The sequence below is a fragment of the Pongo abelii genome, chromosome 13 (genome assembly GCF_028885655.2).
Source record: "Pongo abelii isolate AG06213 chromosome 13, NHGRI_mPonAbe1-v2.0_pri, whole genome shotgun sequence".
In the NCBI taxonomy this organism is placed as follows: Eukaryota; Metazoa; Chordata; class Mammalia; order Primates; family Hominidae; genus Pongo; species Pongo abelii.
Window position 1 is genome coordinate 115,708,802 of NC_071998.2, and position 17,800 is coordinate 115,726,601.

The window sequence follows — 17,800 nt, forward strand, 5'->3', positions numbered from 1 at the left end:
GTGCCACCATGCCAAGCCAAAATCTAGACTTTTAATTCAAATCTCTCCATTTATAATTGTTAGCCACTATTTAAAGAAAAAAAAAAAAAGGCCATATGACCCAAACAAATTTCCCTACAAGCTGATGGCCTATGAGCCACCAGTTTAAAATCTTTACTGTGTATCCATGCTCCCCTTTAATTCTCACAACAATCCCGCTAGGGGCAGGTATTATGATATCCATTCTACACAGAAGGAAAAAGGCAAAGAATTTGTTAAAGGTAAGGCAAGTCCCAAAAGGAGAAGCCAGTATTCCAACCCAAGACTAAATGCCCAGGCTACTTCTCCTATAATCACTGCCTCTCTTATGAGAAGCAAATGAGAAAATGCACTTTGAAAACTGCCAAGACCCATACAAACATAAAGTAATGACGCAATTATTAAAGGAGAAAGAAACAAAACTACTAATATGAGCTGTGAGTCAGCAGAGAATGAAGGTCAGGTCAGACAAGCTACTGCACCTCTTTAAACCTCAATTTCTTCACTTACAAATAGGAGACGCTAATAGCCCCTATCTCAGAGTTAAAAGGATGAGATCGCGCATAAAGCACATTAGCATAGGTCCTGGAACAGTGTAAGAGGTAGATAAAGGTTGGTTAATATTATCATACCCACTGACAGCCAATTATAAATACCACTTTTCATTCACTGTTATTTTGCCCCTAAAGGGAGTGGGTGGGGGGAAGGAAGGAGAGACAATCATTTGGGTTTGTGTTTATGGGGAGGAGAGAGTAGTTTCACAAGACAAATTCATAGTTCCTCCAGTTATAACTTTCTTACTGTGAACAAAAAAGTTTCTCTTATCCAGTAATATCCCTATGCTCCAGGAAATGACTCAACTGGTGACATGTGATTTACTCATGAAAAAAATCAGGCCCCAGAAATTCAGATGCACTATCAAAAACCATTTAAAATGGCTCTTTAATATAACAACTGATTTCTGGAACAAAATGTGTATTTCTGAATGTGTTTTTGCTACTTTCCAGGCTTCCCTTGACTGAAAAAAATCTAAGATATGAGAAGAAGATACTAATAGGAATCCCCATTCTGGAAACTTACCTGAAAAGCATCTGCTTCAGCATTCTATTGGCTGTCACAACTCTGGGAAGACGGCCAGTGGAGAGGGAGTGGAGCTCCAAGTTGGAAGAAATGAGCTGGGTTGTCATGTCTGTGTCTGCAGCTGTCCCAGCACCACAACAACTGAAAAATCCAATTAGAAATTTAGCTGAAATCCAATTACCAGAGGGCTCAATTAGAAGTAGTGGGTTCTTGGATAACTTCCATGAAGTTCAGGTACACAGAGAGATGTTTTTGAGTGTATCTATGCTGTAACTTCTCTGTTTAGTCAACCTTAAATAAACAGAAAATTGAGAATATGCATCTAGTTATATGCAAATACATTATCTATGACCCAATGGAACATATGAAATTATTGGTTTCTGTGATAACAGAGTGTGCATTTCATTAACGCTACAAATATACCCAAGTTGTACAGAAGTGCAAGGTGTGTTAAGTCTTGCAATTCAACATCTACCAAGTATTTACTATCAGATACCAGTAATTACACTAAGCACTGGGAATAAAAATATGAGAGGCCTTGTGCTCAATTTCAAAGTTGAGTGTAAGATACACAAGAAGACAAAAATTATAACACATAATTTAATACACAGTAATAGCATAGGTACAAAATCCTATGGGAAACCGGAGGAGAAGGTAATTGATTTTGATCATTAAGAAAAGGTTTCAGGCTGGGCATGACGGCTCATGCCTGTAATCCCAGCAGTTTGTGAGACCCAGGCAGGAGGATCACTTGAGGCCAGAAGATCAAGATCAGCCTGGGCAACATAGTGAGACCGCATCTCTCCCAAATAAAAAAAAAAAAAAAAAAGAACAAAAAAATGTTTAAAAAAAAGAAAGAAAAGGTTATATATGAGCTGGAATAAAAACACTCTACAAGCAGAGAAGGCAGAGTTTCTAAATAGAATCTCACATAAGCAACAGTAGAATAGCTTGGAGATGAGGGAAATAGGGACAGTTCAGACGTAACTGGAGCACAGGGTGACGGCAACTGAAAAAGAGGCTTGAAGGGTAGGCTTTCTATGAGACTGTGCAAGGCCACAAATTTTGATTTTTATCCTAAAAGCTGTGTGGAAATGTGACAAGTCTCTTGAAAAGCTTTTTAAGAAAGGGATGCCATCAGATCTATGTTTTACAAAATCCAATATGGCAGAAGAGTGAACAATAGGATGCCTAAGAGAGGCCAATTAAATGGTAACTGCAATAGTCCAGCTAAGAAAAAAGAACCTCTATGGTTCAAGTTAATGTTTGAAAAAAAGAAAAAGAAAAAAGAACCCAAACTAGAGCCTTAGCAAAGGAAAGGATAGGAGGGAATGGATTCAAGAGGCACAGAGACGGCAAAACTGGCTACCAATTCAATTGGAGACTGAAGCAAAGAGAGGACTTGAAGTGATTAGCTTAGGTAACAGGTGGATGGAAATGCCATTTAAGGGAGATAGAAAATACAGGTTGAACAACAGGTTTTAGTAAGGAGCACAGGAAGGTCAATTTTTAGCCCTGACATGTTTGAAAATATAAGAGTTATTCAAACGAATCAATACTTACTAAATATTAGGAGATATGAAATGTATTTTTGAACAGTTCTTGTCAGCAACAACCATCCCTTCAGTTGCTCTTGTATCCGCTCCAAGAACTATGCCATCCTATTAAAAAAAAAGTTTTTAAACAATTTTACAAATATAAACCAACCACAACTCTCCATTCTACTTTAGGGAATACTATGTTGGCCATACCACATGCTCCCCTAATCTCAAAACGCCAGCCAAAACTCATACCAAAAATATTGTGCTACATTTTCAGGATTTAAGAAAAGGTTTCTTAGTAAATGCTACTAATTGAATCCTGAGTAGGTAAGAATTATTCCCATTTTCAAGTGAGGCTCAGGTGTCGGGTAAATTCCTTGCAAATCAGAGCTAATCTGGAAAAAACCTGGATTAAGACTCAGGAATCTTTCCATTAAATTAGCCATCACTATCAATTTCCTTTTAAAACATGTTGCTTTTCTTTAAAACATGTTGCACAGGTAATCATTATCCCTTTTGACGTTTGCAACAATTTAAGACAGGAGTTATCTCCATTCGATGCATCTGAAGGTGTCTCTGTGAGAAGGAAAGTGAGCTGCCCGAAGTTGGAATCAGCATTATAGAGTTCAAAGGTGAGGCAGACCTGTCTGACCCCAAATCTCGTGATCTCCCATCACACACTTCGGCTTCCTAAACTAGTAAATTAAGAAGCTAACTGACCTGTTAAAAAAAAAAAGAAAAAAAAAAACCTCAGCAAAGTGACGAAAGAACATAAACTGTTAAGAAGCACACAAAACCTGACAAAAGCAGTCGCTCCTGAAAGACGGTCTCCTGATGTATTCTATAGCATTTGCCTTTCCAGACCGAGCCGGGAGAGACAGAGGAAGCCAAGAGTTCTCATTCCTGTTGCCGGTTCAGTCACTGCTGCTCTTAGCCTAACCCGGCTTACCTTATAGACCACCCCAGCGATGGTCGTGCCAGTTTTGCGGGCCTTTGGAAGCTTGTATCCCCTCTTTGCAAAATCGGCTTCCAAGACGGCATTCCTGAGAGCAAATGAGAGAATCAAGTGTTGAAGGGCAGGACCACATCGCGCAGCACTGGCATGAAAAGTGCCTAACAGAGAACTCAGGAAAGCTGCTACTTGTTTTCACGCCCATCTGTTTAATGAATCCTCCCACCATCAGCACTGTTCTCCCGTTTTCCAACGAAGACAGTCTCACAGAGGGGCCGTGACGTGCCTTAGGAGACGGAGATAAACGGTGGCCGAGAGCGCTGGGAAGGTGGGAGACCAGACCCGGCTTCAGGAGAAACCCATGCCCAGGCCCTGATTCCCCTGAGTCACACTAGCCGCGGGCCACAGGCCCCGCCATGCACTCTTCCCTCAGAATTCTCGTATCATACCTTGGCCCAGCTCCCACCCGAGCACCGCACTCTTCTCCCTCCCTGAACCAAGCCCCAAGCAAGGCGGCACCTGCGGCAGTTATCAAAAGAGAAGCCTCCAACTGGTGGAGCATACACCGACACAGCCGCCATCTTCCCAAGAAAGCACTTCCGGGCCGGAGGCGGGTGCAAACAAAAAGAGCCGAGCACTTCCGGCGTCGCTGGCAACTGGGGCTGAAGGGGCGGGGCAAACGCCGCACTAGAACGATTGATCTTAGAGATTCTGGTTCCTAGAGAGGCCAGAGATGTTTGAAGTATATCGCCCTAAGTGGTACGGAGGAGAAAGTGACACCCGGAACCGGGAAAGGACTTGTCCAAGGTGAACGCACCAGCGACCAGGTCTCCTGCCGCTCAGACTGGACTTGTTTCTACCGTTAATTTGGTTCTGCGGTGCTTCGGAGACAGACACACCCAAGTCCCAGGCACAGCCCCACCACCCCCTTGCGTTAAGCAAGTCTCTTCAACTCTCTGAATCTGTTTCCTCCACTATCAGATGGAGATTACAACCTAGCTCAAAAGGCTGCTGTAGAATTGCCATTTAGTCTGTGAAAAGAAGCTCAACATGATTAGTCATAGGGTGAATGCAAAGCACGACCACAGCGGGATCCCACTTCGCACCCACTAGGATGGCCATAAACAAAAAGACAGAAAAGCGCAAGGGTTGCGAGAGTGTGGAGAAATTGGAACCCGAATACACGGCTGGTGAGAATGCAAAACGGTGCGGCTGCCCCGGAAAACAATTTGGCAATTCCCCAAAAAGTAGTACCCTCTTAGATATGCACCCGAGAGGTGCATTCACAAAAACTTCTACAAAGGTGAGGTAGAAGGCAGGCCTCCATTCAGAGATGGGGCTGAGATACCTGACCAAATTGAGGACTAGTTAAAACAGGGCCTGGGCGGAAGCTGTCTTCCCTAAGATTCGCTCACCAGCCGGCCAAGTCAGTTTACCGTTGCCATGGCAACACTCGTGCGTTAACGCCCCTTTCCATGGCAGTGGCACCATAAACCAAAAGTTACTACCCCTTCCCTAGAAATGCCTGCATAAACCACCCCTTAATCTGCATGTAATTAAAAGTGTGTATAAATATGACAGCAAAACTGCCCTGACACTCTGCCTAAGAGGGTATCCCTGCTCTGCAGGAGCAGTCATGGAGCTGTAACGCCGCCACTTCAATAAAGCCGTTTTCTTCTGCCTCTAACTTGCCCTTGAATTCTTTCTTGGGCAAAGCCAAGAACCCTTGTGGGCTCAGCCCCACTTTGGGGCTTACCTGCCCTGAGTCAAAAGGGGTCTCATCGGCCGGGCGCGGTGGCTCACGCCTGTAATCCCAGCACTTTGGGAGGCCGAGGTGGGCGGATCACGAGGTCAGGAGATTGAGACCATCCTAGCTAACACGGTGAAACTCTGTCTTTACTAAAAATACAAAAACTTAGCCGGGCATGGTGGTGGGCGCCTGTAGTCCCAGCTAGTCAGGAGGCTGAGGCAGGAGAATCGCTCGAACCAGGGAGGCAGAGGTTGCAGTGAGCCGAGATCACACCACTGCACTCCAGCCTGGGCAACAGAGCAGAGACTCTGTCTCAAAAAAAAAGGAGGGAGCGGGGGTCTCATTATTCACAATAGCCAAATAATGGAAACAACCCAAATGTCCATCTACTGATGAATGGATAAACAAAATACGGTAAATTCATATAATGGAATATTATTAGGCCATAAAGAAGTCTGAAGCACAGATACATGTTACAACAGGGATGGACCTTGGAAATATACTGAGGGAAAGAAGCCAGGCACAAAAGGCCACATAGTGTATCATTACATGTATGTGAAGTGTTCTTAATAGACAAATCCACAGACAGAAAGTAGACGTGTGGTTGCTAAGGGTTAGGGGAGGAGGAGAGAATGGGTAGGGACTGTTTAGTGGGCACAGAGTTTTTGGAAAATGATGAAAATGTTCTGGAATTACATAGTGGTATTGGTTGCACGATATTACGAATACACTAAAAACCACTGAGTTGCACACTTTAAAATGGTTAAAATGGTGACTTCTATGTTAGGTGAATTTTATTTTATTTATTTTATTTTATTTTTTTTTTTTTTTTGAGACTCGGTCTCCCTCTGTCACCCAGGCCGGAGTGCAGTGGCATGATCTCAGCTCACTGCAACCTCCACCTCCTGGGTTCAAGTGATTCTCATGCCTCAGCCTCCCAAGTAGCTGGGATTACAGGCATACGCCACCATGCCTGACTAATTTTTGTATTTTTAGTAGAGACGGGGTTTCACCACGTTGGCCAGGCTGGTCTCGAACTCCAGACCTCAAGTGATCCGCCCGCCTCGGCCTCCCAAAGTGCTGGGATTACAGGCATGAGCCACAATGCCTTGCCAGTGAATTTCATTTTAATAAGGCTATTGTGAGTATTAAACATTGTACATGAAGACCATCTGTCTTAGCATGTAGAAGCTTCTTATAGTTATTATTATTAATACATTCATTTCATCCTGTCAACAAACCTAAGAGATAACTATGTAATTCAACTCATTTTACTGAGGGAATTGAAGGCTCCTTTTACAGCCTGAATGACTGTGGAATGAATTAATTTATTCACTCAACAAATATTTATTGAGCTCCTGTTATGCGTCAGACATGGTTCTAGGTGCAAATGAATGAATGAAGCACCTAGAACCAGTGTCTATCACAACTGTGTGTTTAATAAACATTTGTCAAAGGTTGAATTCCCTTTCGTTACCTCTCTGAGTTTTCTGTTGAAATGAGGAAAATAAATTCATATTCTGCAATTCTAGCCCCTAGTAACTCAGTAGCTGACCTTACTTGGAAGTATTCCAAATGGATTGAACTTGATTTGATATTACAGAGGTAATCAAGTTAAAAATGAGGTCACTAGGCCCTAATCCAACAGGACTGGCGTCCTTATAAAAATTGGAAATTTGGGTCGGGCATAGTGGCTCACACCTGTAATCCCAACACTTTGGGAGGCCAAGGCAGGTGGATCACTTGAGATCAGGAGTTCAAGACCAGCCTGGCCAACATGGTGAAACCCTGTCTCTACTAAAAATACAAAAATTAGCTGAGCATTGCGGTGGGCGCCTGTAATCCCAGCTACTCAAGAGGCTGAGGCAGGGGAATCACTCGAACCTGGGAGGCAGAGGTTGCAGTGAGCCAAAATCATGCCACTGCACTCCAGCCTGGGCAACAAAGAGAGACTCCGTGTAAAAAAAAAAAAAAAATTCATATAGGGAGAACCCTATATGAAGATGAAGGTAGAGACTGGAGTGATGATTCTATGGGCCAAGGAATGCCAAAAGTTGCCATCAAACCACCAGAAGCTAGGCGCCAGGTCTGGAACAGTCTCCCTCACGGCTCTCAGAAGAAGCAACTTTGCAGACACCTTGCTTTGGACTTCCACCCTCCAGAATGGTGAGACAATAAATTTCTGGTGTTTCAGCCACCCAGATCGTGGTACTTTGTTATAACAGAGCTAGGAAACTCAGACACCTCCTGAGCTCACAGTCCAGGGGAGGAGAGGAAGTCTCAGAAAAGAAAGACTCCCAGCACTGTGTGCCAACTGCCAGGCGGGGGAAGTATGGGAATGCGAGTTGGGGGCATGCACTCTAGGGAAGCCTAGAGGCTCAGACAGTGTGGAGCCCATCGGGACGACAAGGCAAGAGGGTCAGGCATGTGGGCGAAGGCTTGAGATGTGCCAAAAACAAAACCAAACCAAAAACCCTGGACATGGTTTTTAGGAAACAGTCGTGAGGCTTCTGCAGTGGCACCTGCAGCCTTCGGGGGGTGGTGGCGGGTGCCTGAGTCCTGCTGTAGGGTCTCAGTGGGAGCTAGAGAAGCCAGGGCCCAGCCAGGCGCGGTGGCTCACGCCTGTAATCCCAGCACTTTGGGAGGCCCAGGCAGGCAGATCACTTGAGGTCAGGTGTTCAAGACTAGCGTGGCCAGCATGGTGAAACCCTGTCTCTACTAAAAATACAAAAATTAGTTGGGCGTGGTGGCGCTCGCTTGTAATCTCAGCTACTTGGGAGGCTGAGGTGGGAGGATTGCTTGAACCTGGGAGGCAGAGGTTGCAGTGAGCTGAGATCGCACCACTGCACTCCAGCCTGGGCAACAAAGCCAGGGTCTGTTTCAAAAAAAAAAAAAAAGAAAGAGAAGCCAGGGCCCCTGGCACAGCACAGAGAGCTAGGGAAGCCATTGTAGAAATGATCTGTGACTTCGGTTTGCTTGAGGGGACTTTCTCTTCCTACCTGGGTTTCTTTGGTATCTTTTTTTTCATACCCAGACTGAGCTGAGGAGGGGACATTGTTTCCTCTTATAGCCTCTGGAGGTGGCCCCGCAGAGGCACTCAGAGCCCAGCAGAGGGCGACCAAGAGCCTCCAGGCGGCCTGGACGTAAAACACGGGAGTCAGCCGGGCGGGGATGGGGCAGCGGGGCGGGGATGGGGCAGCGGGGCGGGGATGGGGCAGCCAGGCGGGGATGGAGGCAGCCTCTGCACCTCCAGGCATGTGGAGGGCAGCCCTAGATCCCTAGCACTCAGAGATCCCCGCTTGGCCTCCCTGCCCAGCATGCCTGCTGCCCCCTGGGACTGCAGCCCAGCCCAGCTGGCCCTCCCCTGGGCCTGGACACAGTCCCACTTCATCCCTGGCAGTGCTACCAACCCCAGCTCACCAGTGAAGCCACCACTTCTGCTGTGGATTTGGCTGGGTGACCTCAGGAGAGCCATCAGGCTCTCTGTGCCTCAGTTCCCAAATAACAGTAACAACCAACAGTCCCTGAGAGCACTCAACATCCTGGGCTTGGACCCAGTCATTCTGTGTGCAGGATCTCATGATCACCCTGGACACCTAGAATGTGCCAGGCAGTAGGAAAGCACAATCAAGAGACAGACACAGAGCCTGTCCTCAGGGAGCTGGCAGTCCCCAGGGACCAGGCATCATGGCCCCACTGTATAGATGAGGCAACCAAGGCCCGGAGAGGTGAAGTCACTAGCTCAAGGTCGTACTGCTGATATGAGTTGAGAGTCAAACCACACCCCTCCCAGCCCCAGACCACACACAGCACCACTTCCCCCACCCCTGACAATAAGGGCCCAACTGGAACCCAAGTTCCCACCGGAACCCAAGTTCCCTCGTATTCTGCCAGCACACAGGTGGGGTTTCCTCCTCCAGGACTCAGGCCAGCTCAGCTACTTGCCAGCTGCAGGACCTTAGGCTGGTGTCTTCACCTCTCTGAAGCTCAGTTTCCTCATCTGTAAGATGAGAGACTATTGTAGTGCTTATCCTGCCTCACATGCATCGAATAAGAACACGCATCGTAAACTATACAGCACTTCATGTATTCATTATTTATTAAACCCTTCCTTGGTGCCAAGCTTGGTGCCAACTCTGTGCTAGATGACAGCCTTGGAGGCATTGGTCTGGCGTCTAGGCCTCCAGTTCACTGTGCTAAGTGCCCTAAAGGACACGAGCCAGAGCACAGCCAGAGAAAGAGCTTCCAAGTCTGCCTGAGGCTGCGGGTGGGCACCCAGAGAACAAGAGTTAGCATCAAGACCGGGAGACAAGGGTGCATCTCATGCTGCTGAGAGCTCAGCTGTGCGTGGCCCCGGCATCACCCTGGATTTTCCAAGAGCCCAATAAGCAGCACCCTCCACCCCACCCACCCTGCAGGCTGCCCAGGAACCCAGCATGGGACAGGCCCTCAAAGGCCCACCTGCATCCTCTGTCAGGATAAACACATCTGAGGGTGCACCCTTCAAGGAGACTTGGCCATCTTCCTCTTGCAGGGAAAGCAGCCCATGATGCTCCTGGTTGCTATGGCAACTGGGCCCTTGTTTTTCCTTCTTCATAAATAAGCTATAAATAGACAGGGCAGACCTGGGCACCTTCCTTTGCATAAATTACAGCAGCTGCTCCAGGCTCCAGGGCCCCTGGCACAGCACCCAGGTGCCGAGCCTCGCTGCATGGGCCACAGAAACACAGCTCCCATGGGAGGGGCACAGCACGGCACAGGGCAGCATCTCAAAGTGTGGATTCCCACCACCCACTCCAGACTCTGTTGGGGTGCTGAGCAGATTTTAGGGCCCACCTGAGACCTCCAGAATCCCCACCACTGTGAGCAAGGCCTGGGATGGGTGGGCCCTGAGTTTGCCAACCCCAGCTGCTGGTGAGCAGGATGGGGCATTCCTCCCTTCTTCCTATCCAGGGCCTGTTCAAGTCACAATGAAATCATGAGAATACTCCCCACTTCCTCAGTGGGTTCGAACGTCCAAACACTCTCCCCACCTGGTTTAATCATCATGTTTAACATCTATTTACCGAATCCTTTCTTTATGCCAGGTGCTATGGTAAGCACCTTCCATGCCACAATCCAATTCATTCACCAAAACACCGTCTGAGGTTTCCAGCTTACAGGTAGGGGACTCTCCAGTTGGAGACATGAGGTGTAACACAAGGTCACACAGTTGGTTAGCAAGAGAACTGGAATTTGAACCCAAGCCTGTCCTGGTTGAAGCTCATGTTCTTAATCCCAGCCTCTCCTTTCAGCATACCTGATTCTCTTAATAATTTCCGAGGGAGGGAACAGCAGGTGGGATCCTTTAAGGGGGAAGGAACAGAAAAAGGAGCTGAGACTCAGAAGGACCAGGGCCAAACCCACGGCCTCACAGAGAGGACAGTCAAGGCTGAGACTTGTGTCTGTGGAAGGCAGGCTGCAGAGAGTGGAATTACTTTCCCCATAGAGGGGAAGATTTGGGGAGACACAATTACCTGGTGGGCCTGGGCAGACTTCTTGGAGGAGGTGAAGCTAAAACAGAGTCTTGGAGAATGGCAGTGGAGAGAAGGAAAAAAGCATTCAAGACAGAGAGAGCAGCTTAGATAAAGGCTCAGAGGTATGGTAGTGCTGTCAGGCTGGCAGGGTAGCAGGCAGATCAGTCCGGTTATGGGCCAGGGGCAATGTGGCCAGCTGGCCAGGCACCAGTTAAGAAGGGCCTTGTAGAGGCCAGGCGTGGTGGCTCATGCCTGTAATCCCAGCACTTTGGGAAGCTGAGGTGGGCAGATCACCTGAGGTCAGGAGTTCAAGACCAGCCTGGCTAAGATGGTGAAACCCTGTCTCTACGAAAAATACCAAAAAAATTAGCCGGGCTTGGTGGTGCACATCTGTAATCTCAGCTACTTGGGAGGCTCAGGCATGAGAATTGCTTGAACCCAGAAAGTGGAGGTTACAGTGAGCCAAGATTTCACCACTGCACTCCAGTCTGGGCGACAGAGTGACACTGTCTCAAAATAAAAAAGAAGAAAATCTTTGTAGGCTGGCTCAGAAGCCTGGGCCTATCCCAAGGGCATTGGGAAGCCATCAATTTTTTTTTTCTTTTTTTTTTTTTTTTCTGAGATGGAGTCTTGCTCTGTCACCCAGGCTGAAGTGCAGTAGTGGGATCTCTGCTCACTGCAGCCTCCGCCTCCCGGGTTCAAGCAATTCTCCTGCCTCAGCCTCCCAAGTAGCTAGGATTATAGGTGTGCACCACCACACCCAGCTGATTTTTGTATTTTTATAGAGATGGGGTTTCACCATATTGGCCAGGCTGGCCTTGAACTCCTGACCTCAAGCGATCCACCCACCTTGGCCTCCCAAAGTGCTGGGATTAGAGGCGTGAGCCACCACCCCAGCCTCCATGGAATGTTTTTGAGCAGAGAATCAACATGACCTCTAGAGAAAACGGGCTTCCTGCTTGACATGGGGGTTTGAACAAGGCCCATCACCCAGGGACAAGGTATTCTGAAGGCTGCTGAACCACGGGTGCTTTCTCCATCAAATCTTGCAGGATCCGTCTCTGAACGTGTCTCCCGGACCCAGACACATCCAGCCCCATTATCTTCTCCATGCTTCAGACCTGCCTTGCCCTAGGTAAATGCTGCTCCATTCATTCACTCATTCATTCACTCCTTCAGACGTTCCTTACATAAACTCCAATCCTGTGTCTGATACCATGCGACTCACAAGAAAACAAAGACTCTGCCCTCAAGAGAAATGGATACAGAAATAAATAAGCAAGTAAAAGGATCAGAAGGTTCTGATAGAGACTGTGTGGGTTACAGAGACTCCAAGGAGAGAAAAAGTCAACTCCCCCAGGGGAGGAACAGCAGCAGCAAATGCTCTGAGGAAAACAGGAGACTGTAAACAGGATGCAGAAGAGGAGCAGGGGTTGGCTAGCTGGGGTTGCAGCGAGAAGAGAGTGGGCAATTCCAGAAGGAGGGGATGGTGTGAGCAGACCCGTGGAGGCGGGAAACAGCTGGGCTTGTTGGAGAACAGAAGATGAGAGGAGTAAGAGGGCGTGGGCAGCTGGAAACCGGGCATCCCAGAGTAGGAGGCAGGGGACAGAGGCTGACACATCGCAGTGTGTGAAAACCACTCCAGCAGCCCGTGGGAGGACGGACGGACAGGGAGAGAATGAAAGTGGGAGAGCAGGGGCGGTGGGGGTACTCCGGCCACAGACCAGGGAGGAGAGGAAGGTAGCCTGAAGTAGGGCGGTGACAGTGACAACAGTGAGAGGGAACAGTCACTGGAGATATGACAGAGGCCAGATAGACAGCACGTGGTTGAAGCTTGGATGTTAAAGAGAGGTAAAAGGAGGAGTCGACGTTGTTCTCCGGGTTATCTGACTTTGGTAGCAGGAAGGTCCACGTGGGTGCCTTGGGGACACGTTGCATTGGAGGTCCCCGTGGGTCCCTGGAGCTCAAGAGAAGGGTCTGGGCTGGGGAGAGAGTTGCAGGAGTTCTCCAACAGCAGCGAGAAGGCTGTGGAAGTCCCAAATGTGAAGACATCACGGGAGAGAAGAGAGCTAGGGATGGTCCCATGTGTCAGGCAAGTAAAGACCAGGTGGGCGAAGAGTGGAGTGAAGGGGAACTAGAGGAGAGTGACATCACAGCCGCCAAGATCAGAGTGCCCGGAGACGCAGGGAGAGCACCTGAGTCCAGCACCACAGACTCCAGCAAGCAAGAGGAGGACAGAACTGTGTCCATGGGGCCATCAGGTCTGACAAAGATCTTTTCTGTAATGATAATACTCAGTCTTAGGGATGATCTGGCAAGATGAGCACCTTTAAGGGTTGTTAGTAGGAAGGCAAAATGGTATAATAGGAGCTTCTGGAAAGCTCTTTGCCAGAATAGTTCATGATCCTTGAAAAAGTTCAGAATATTTGACCCCAACATTCCCCTTCTAGGGATCTATCTTCAGTCAAAGATTGGTGTATAAAGACATTCATCATAGAGGTCAGGTGTGGTGGCTCATGCCTGTAATCCCAGCACTTTGGGAAGCCGAGGCAGGAGGATCACTTGAGGCCTGGAGTTTGAGATCAGCCTGGGCAACATGGTGAGACCTCATCTCTGCAAAAAACAGAAAAATTGGCCAGGCAAAGTGGCAAGCACCTGCAGTCCCAGCTGCTCAAGAGGTTGAGGTGGGAGGATCACTTGAGTCCAGGAGCTCGAGGCTGCAGTGAGCTGTGATTGTGTTACCACACTCCAACCTAGGTGACATAGTGCGACCCCATCTCTGAAAAAAAAAAAAAAAAAAAAAAGGTTCATTGTAGCATTATTTATAGTGGATTATATATTGAATAATGAAGTACATATTGGATACTGAAATGGATTAATTATTATAATATATAGCAATATTATAATGAAAATCTAGAAACCACTTTAATGTCAAACAACGGGAGAATAGTTAACTAGTTTATATGAAATCTATGAGGCCAATAAAAATTGTCTTCAATGCATGTTTAAGGACAGAAGAAAGAATGAGAAAATGGACACAATGTGTATGGTTTTATGTGTGCGGGGTGTACATTCTTTATGTTAAAAAAAAGTCCTATTATTAATAGTGGTAATTCCTTGCTGGTGGGATTTCAGCAAGGATTTTTTTTTCAAATTTTCAAGTTCTCTACATATTTATTACTTTTTGCCTCCAAATTATCATTGTGAAGTTTTTCAGAGCTTCAGAAAGCTACAAGGATGGTTCAGTAAACACACAGAGACCCTTTATCCCAGATTTACCATTTTCTCTTCTCTATCTCGCTCTGAACCATTTGAAAATTACACAACACAGTCGGGCGTGGTGGCTCATGCCTGTAATCCCAGCACTTTGGGAGGCCGAGGTGGGTGAATCACCTGAGGTCGGGAGTTCAAGACCAGCCTGGCCGACATGGTGAAACACCATCTCTACTAAAAATACAGAAAATTAGCCAGGCATGGTGGTGGACTCCTGTAATCCCAGCTACTCAGGAGGCTGAGACAGGAGAATCACTTGAACCCAGGAGGCAGAGGCTGCAGTAAGCTGAGATCACACCACCGCACTCCAACCTGGTCAACAAGAGTGAAACTCTGTCTCAAAAAAATAAATTTTATATATATATGTGTGTGTGTGTGTGTGTGTGTGTGTGTGTGTATACACACATATGTATATATTTTAAAAAAAAAAAGAAAATTACCCAACACTCCACCCCTAAATACTTAACCGTGAATCTCCAAAAACAAGTTCATTCTCCTATACAACCACAATGCCATTCTAGGAATTCACTGTTATTTAATTTTCAATCCACATTCAAATTTCCCCTATTGTCCCAGGAATAACTTTCATAACTTTTGTGATCCAGCATTCAACCAGGGACCCCACACTGAATTCAGTCGCCATCACTCTTCAGCCTCCTTCAACCTGGAACAATCCTCCAGGCTTTTTTTTTTTGTCTTTCATGAAGAGGTCAGGCCAGTTGTTCTGAAGAATGCTCCTCAGTGAGGACTTGCTTGGCGACTCTGGTGAGCGTTTTTGCAGGAGCACCTTGTGATGACACCTGTCCTTCTCAGGGCTTCACGGGAAGGACGCGTGATATTGACTTCCCCCGATATTTGTGGTGTTAAGTCTCATCGTTTAGTTAAGGTAGTGCCTGTCAGATTTCTGCATTTATAAAGGTAACTTTTTCCCTTTGTAATTAAAAAGTAACATGTGGGTGATTCTTGGAGGCTGTATGGATATCTCATTCCCAATGGTCTTTTGCCCAGCGGTGTTAAACAGCCACCAACAATTCTTGCCTGAATCCATTATGATCATGTGTTTGTGAGAGGCCATTCTCTGTGTCTATCCCTGCCCTTAGCCAGAACCCTTCTGTCCCCTCTGGGTTGTTTGTTTGTTTGGAGACAGGATTGTGGTCTGTCACCCAACCTGGAGTGCAGTGGTACCATCGTGGTTCATTGCAGCCTCTGCCTCCTGGGCTCCAGCAATTATCCCACCTCAGCCTCCCAAGTAGTTGAGACTACAGACATGTGCCACCATGCCCGGCTAATTTTTTAATGTTTTGTAGAGTCAGGGATCTCACTATGTTGCCCAAGGTGGTCTCAAATTCCTGGCCTCAAGTGATCCTCCTGGATCACTTGAGGATTTGGGAGGTGCTTTGGGATCATAGGCGTGAGCCACCATGCTCGGCCTCCTTGTTTTTTTGAATTCTAGGTTTCTTTTTTCTATGTGTTATAATCTAGTCTTATTTTAATCATTTAAAAATCATTTATTATCTCCAATTCTCCCATTTATTATCTCTAATTATTATTTTAAATCATTTTTATCTCCAATTCTCCCAAATGTGGCCGGTGGGAGTGCCTTCAGAGTGGCTCCCTGCCAGCTTGAGTTATTTGTTTTCTGGCCCAGTGAGATGGCCTCGTGGAGGAATCACACGAGCCAGAGAAATGACCCCTCAACTCCAGACCCACTGGGAGGCTGGAAGGAAGTCTGCAGGCACCAAGGGAAGCAGCAGGGCTGTGTGAACATTGGGAGTGCCTTCTCTCAGAAGCTCCGCAGCCAGGACTTTAATGAATGGCCCTACTCCAGGGCCAGGGCCAGAGCCAGCTTAGATACAGGCCACCAGCCTGCCTGGGCATCTTGGTTTTACATCTTATCTATTTACCTCTTGCACATGGAAAGAGATTAATTATGGTACAAAGATGAAGAAAAACTCTGTATTCTTTTGCAACTTCCATGAGGAAGGAAAAAAAGTAGAGAATCATGCCAAGATTTTAGGAGACCAAAGTATATGTGTGCCTACAAGAGTGTGAGAGTGTGTGTGTGTGTGTGTGTGTGTGTGTCTCCCAGGTTCTCCAGGCCTTCGGATCCCCTTCTTCTCTGTCTTAACTTTTAAGAAATTGGCATATAGCGTGCATGCAGTAAAATGCACAGATTTTAAGGATACAGTTAGATGAGTGTCGACAAATGTGTGATCAGAGCCCTGACCAAGATTTAGAATGTTTCACCACCATCAGAAAGTTTCCTCATGCTCCTTCCAGTCAATCCCCCAACCCTCCATAAAGGGAACCACTTTCCCATATCAAAAAATTCTAGGCCGGACATGGATCCCAGCACACCTGTAATCCCAGCACTCTGGGAGGCTGAGGTGGGTAGACCCCTTGAGCCCAGGGGTTCAAGACCAGCCTGGGCAACATGGCAAAACCCCATCTCTACAAAAAGAATACAAAAATTAGCCAGGCATCGTAGCGCTTACCTGTGGTCCCAACTACTTGAGAGGCTGAGGTGGGAGGATCCCTTGAGCCCAGGAGACAGAGGTCACAGTGAGCCATGATCGCGCCACTGCACTCCAGCCTGGATGACAGAGCTAGAAACCTGCCTCAGAAAAAAAAAAAAAAATCTAGAATTTCACACAAAAGGAATCTTACAATGGGCACACCTCCTTTAACTGCCAAATAAAATGGTGGTGGGAAGGCTAGCAGTGTCACCACTGCTCCAAAATATTTCTGAGGCCTTCTTGGGGAGAAGCAAAGAGGTACTGATGTCCCACTGTAGCTTCTGGCTCCAAATCTCTGCTCCCAGGCTGGTGGCTGATGAGGAGACACAGACGAGGCTCCTTCCCCTACTCAGGAAAAATCATTTTCCATGGCCTGGGAACTACGGCCTCAAAACTCCACTGGACTTGGCAGCCTATCTACCCAGAAGTGATGCTCGGCCACTCTGACAGCCCTTCTGCACCCTTGACTGTGGGGACCCCCGGGGGACTGTGATCCTGTCCGTCTGCCAGCAGGAGCGGCGAGCAGCACCAGTGGCCACCCGACGTCCTGTATCTCCACTGTCAATCTGCCTGCTGCCCTGGGTTGTTTACTGGAAGCTGGCCTCCCTGCACAGGTTCAAAGCCCTGGCCCTGGGCACGTCTGCGGCAGGAAGCAGGCCGGGCAGTAATTGGCGGTGCGGCCGTGCTAAGTGGCCAGCACCAACCCGGTATCCTCCCCCAGCAGTCGCCTTTGAGTGGCTCCATGCTGACCTTCCAGGCCTGCGGGGACTTCCTGCCGAACGCTAAGCCAGCTCCAGGAACAAATTACTTGTTCCCCAAGAAATCTATTAAAAGGTGACAGCAGTCGGGAGACAGGTGGCCAGGAGGCCTCCAGCACCGGAAGCCGAATGTCTTCCGTTCCCAAGGGTCACCAGCCAACTCCCACTGAACTTGCTGGCTCAGAGGGAACTGAGCTAGAACTCTAACTTTTGGGGCCAAGGAAAAATGACTCAGAGCTGGAGAGAGGCTGCCATACCTGAGGCCCAATGTGGCTTCTCGACAGGGGAAGCGGCACGAGGCAGAGTCACCCTGACTCGGTTCTATCTGCCATTCCTACTCTGTGTGACCTTGGGCGAGCCACCTGGCCTCTCTGAGCCCTCCATGCCTATCAAGGC

General features: G+C 47.7%; 1 protein-coding gene across 3 annotated transcripts in view; it reads right to left on the reverse strand.

Moving 5' to 3' along the window:
* Window positions 1-5,507, reverse strand: part of PSMB7 (proteasome 20S subunit beta 7) — a 63,427-nt gene extending 57,920 nt beyond the window's left edge. The window contains exons 1-6 of one of the 3 annotated variants that reach the window (XM_054520583.2): window positions 4,940-5,015; window positions 4,409-4,622; window positions 4,111-4,309; window positions 3,589-3,682; window positions 2,662-2,759; window positions 1,099-1,239 (exon numbers count right to left, since the gene is read on the reverse strand). In XM_054520583.2, coding sequence (XP_054376558.1) covers window positions 1,099-1,239; window positions 2,662-2,759; window positions 3,589-3,682; window positions 4,111-4,172 — 395 coding nt within the window. In that variant the 5' untranslated portion in view covers window positions 4,173-4,309; window positions 4,409-4,622; window positions 4,940-5,015. Of the gene's footprint in view, window positions 1-1,098; window positions 1,240-2,661; window positions 2,760-3,588; window positions 3,683-4,110 lie in introns of all 3 variants that reach the window. The other 2 variants (XM_002820196.6, XM_063714427.1) reach the window with 2 other exon arrangements.
* Between the last annotated feature and the right edge of the window lie 12,293 nt (window positions 5,508-17,800).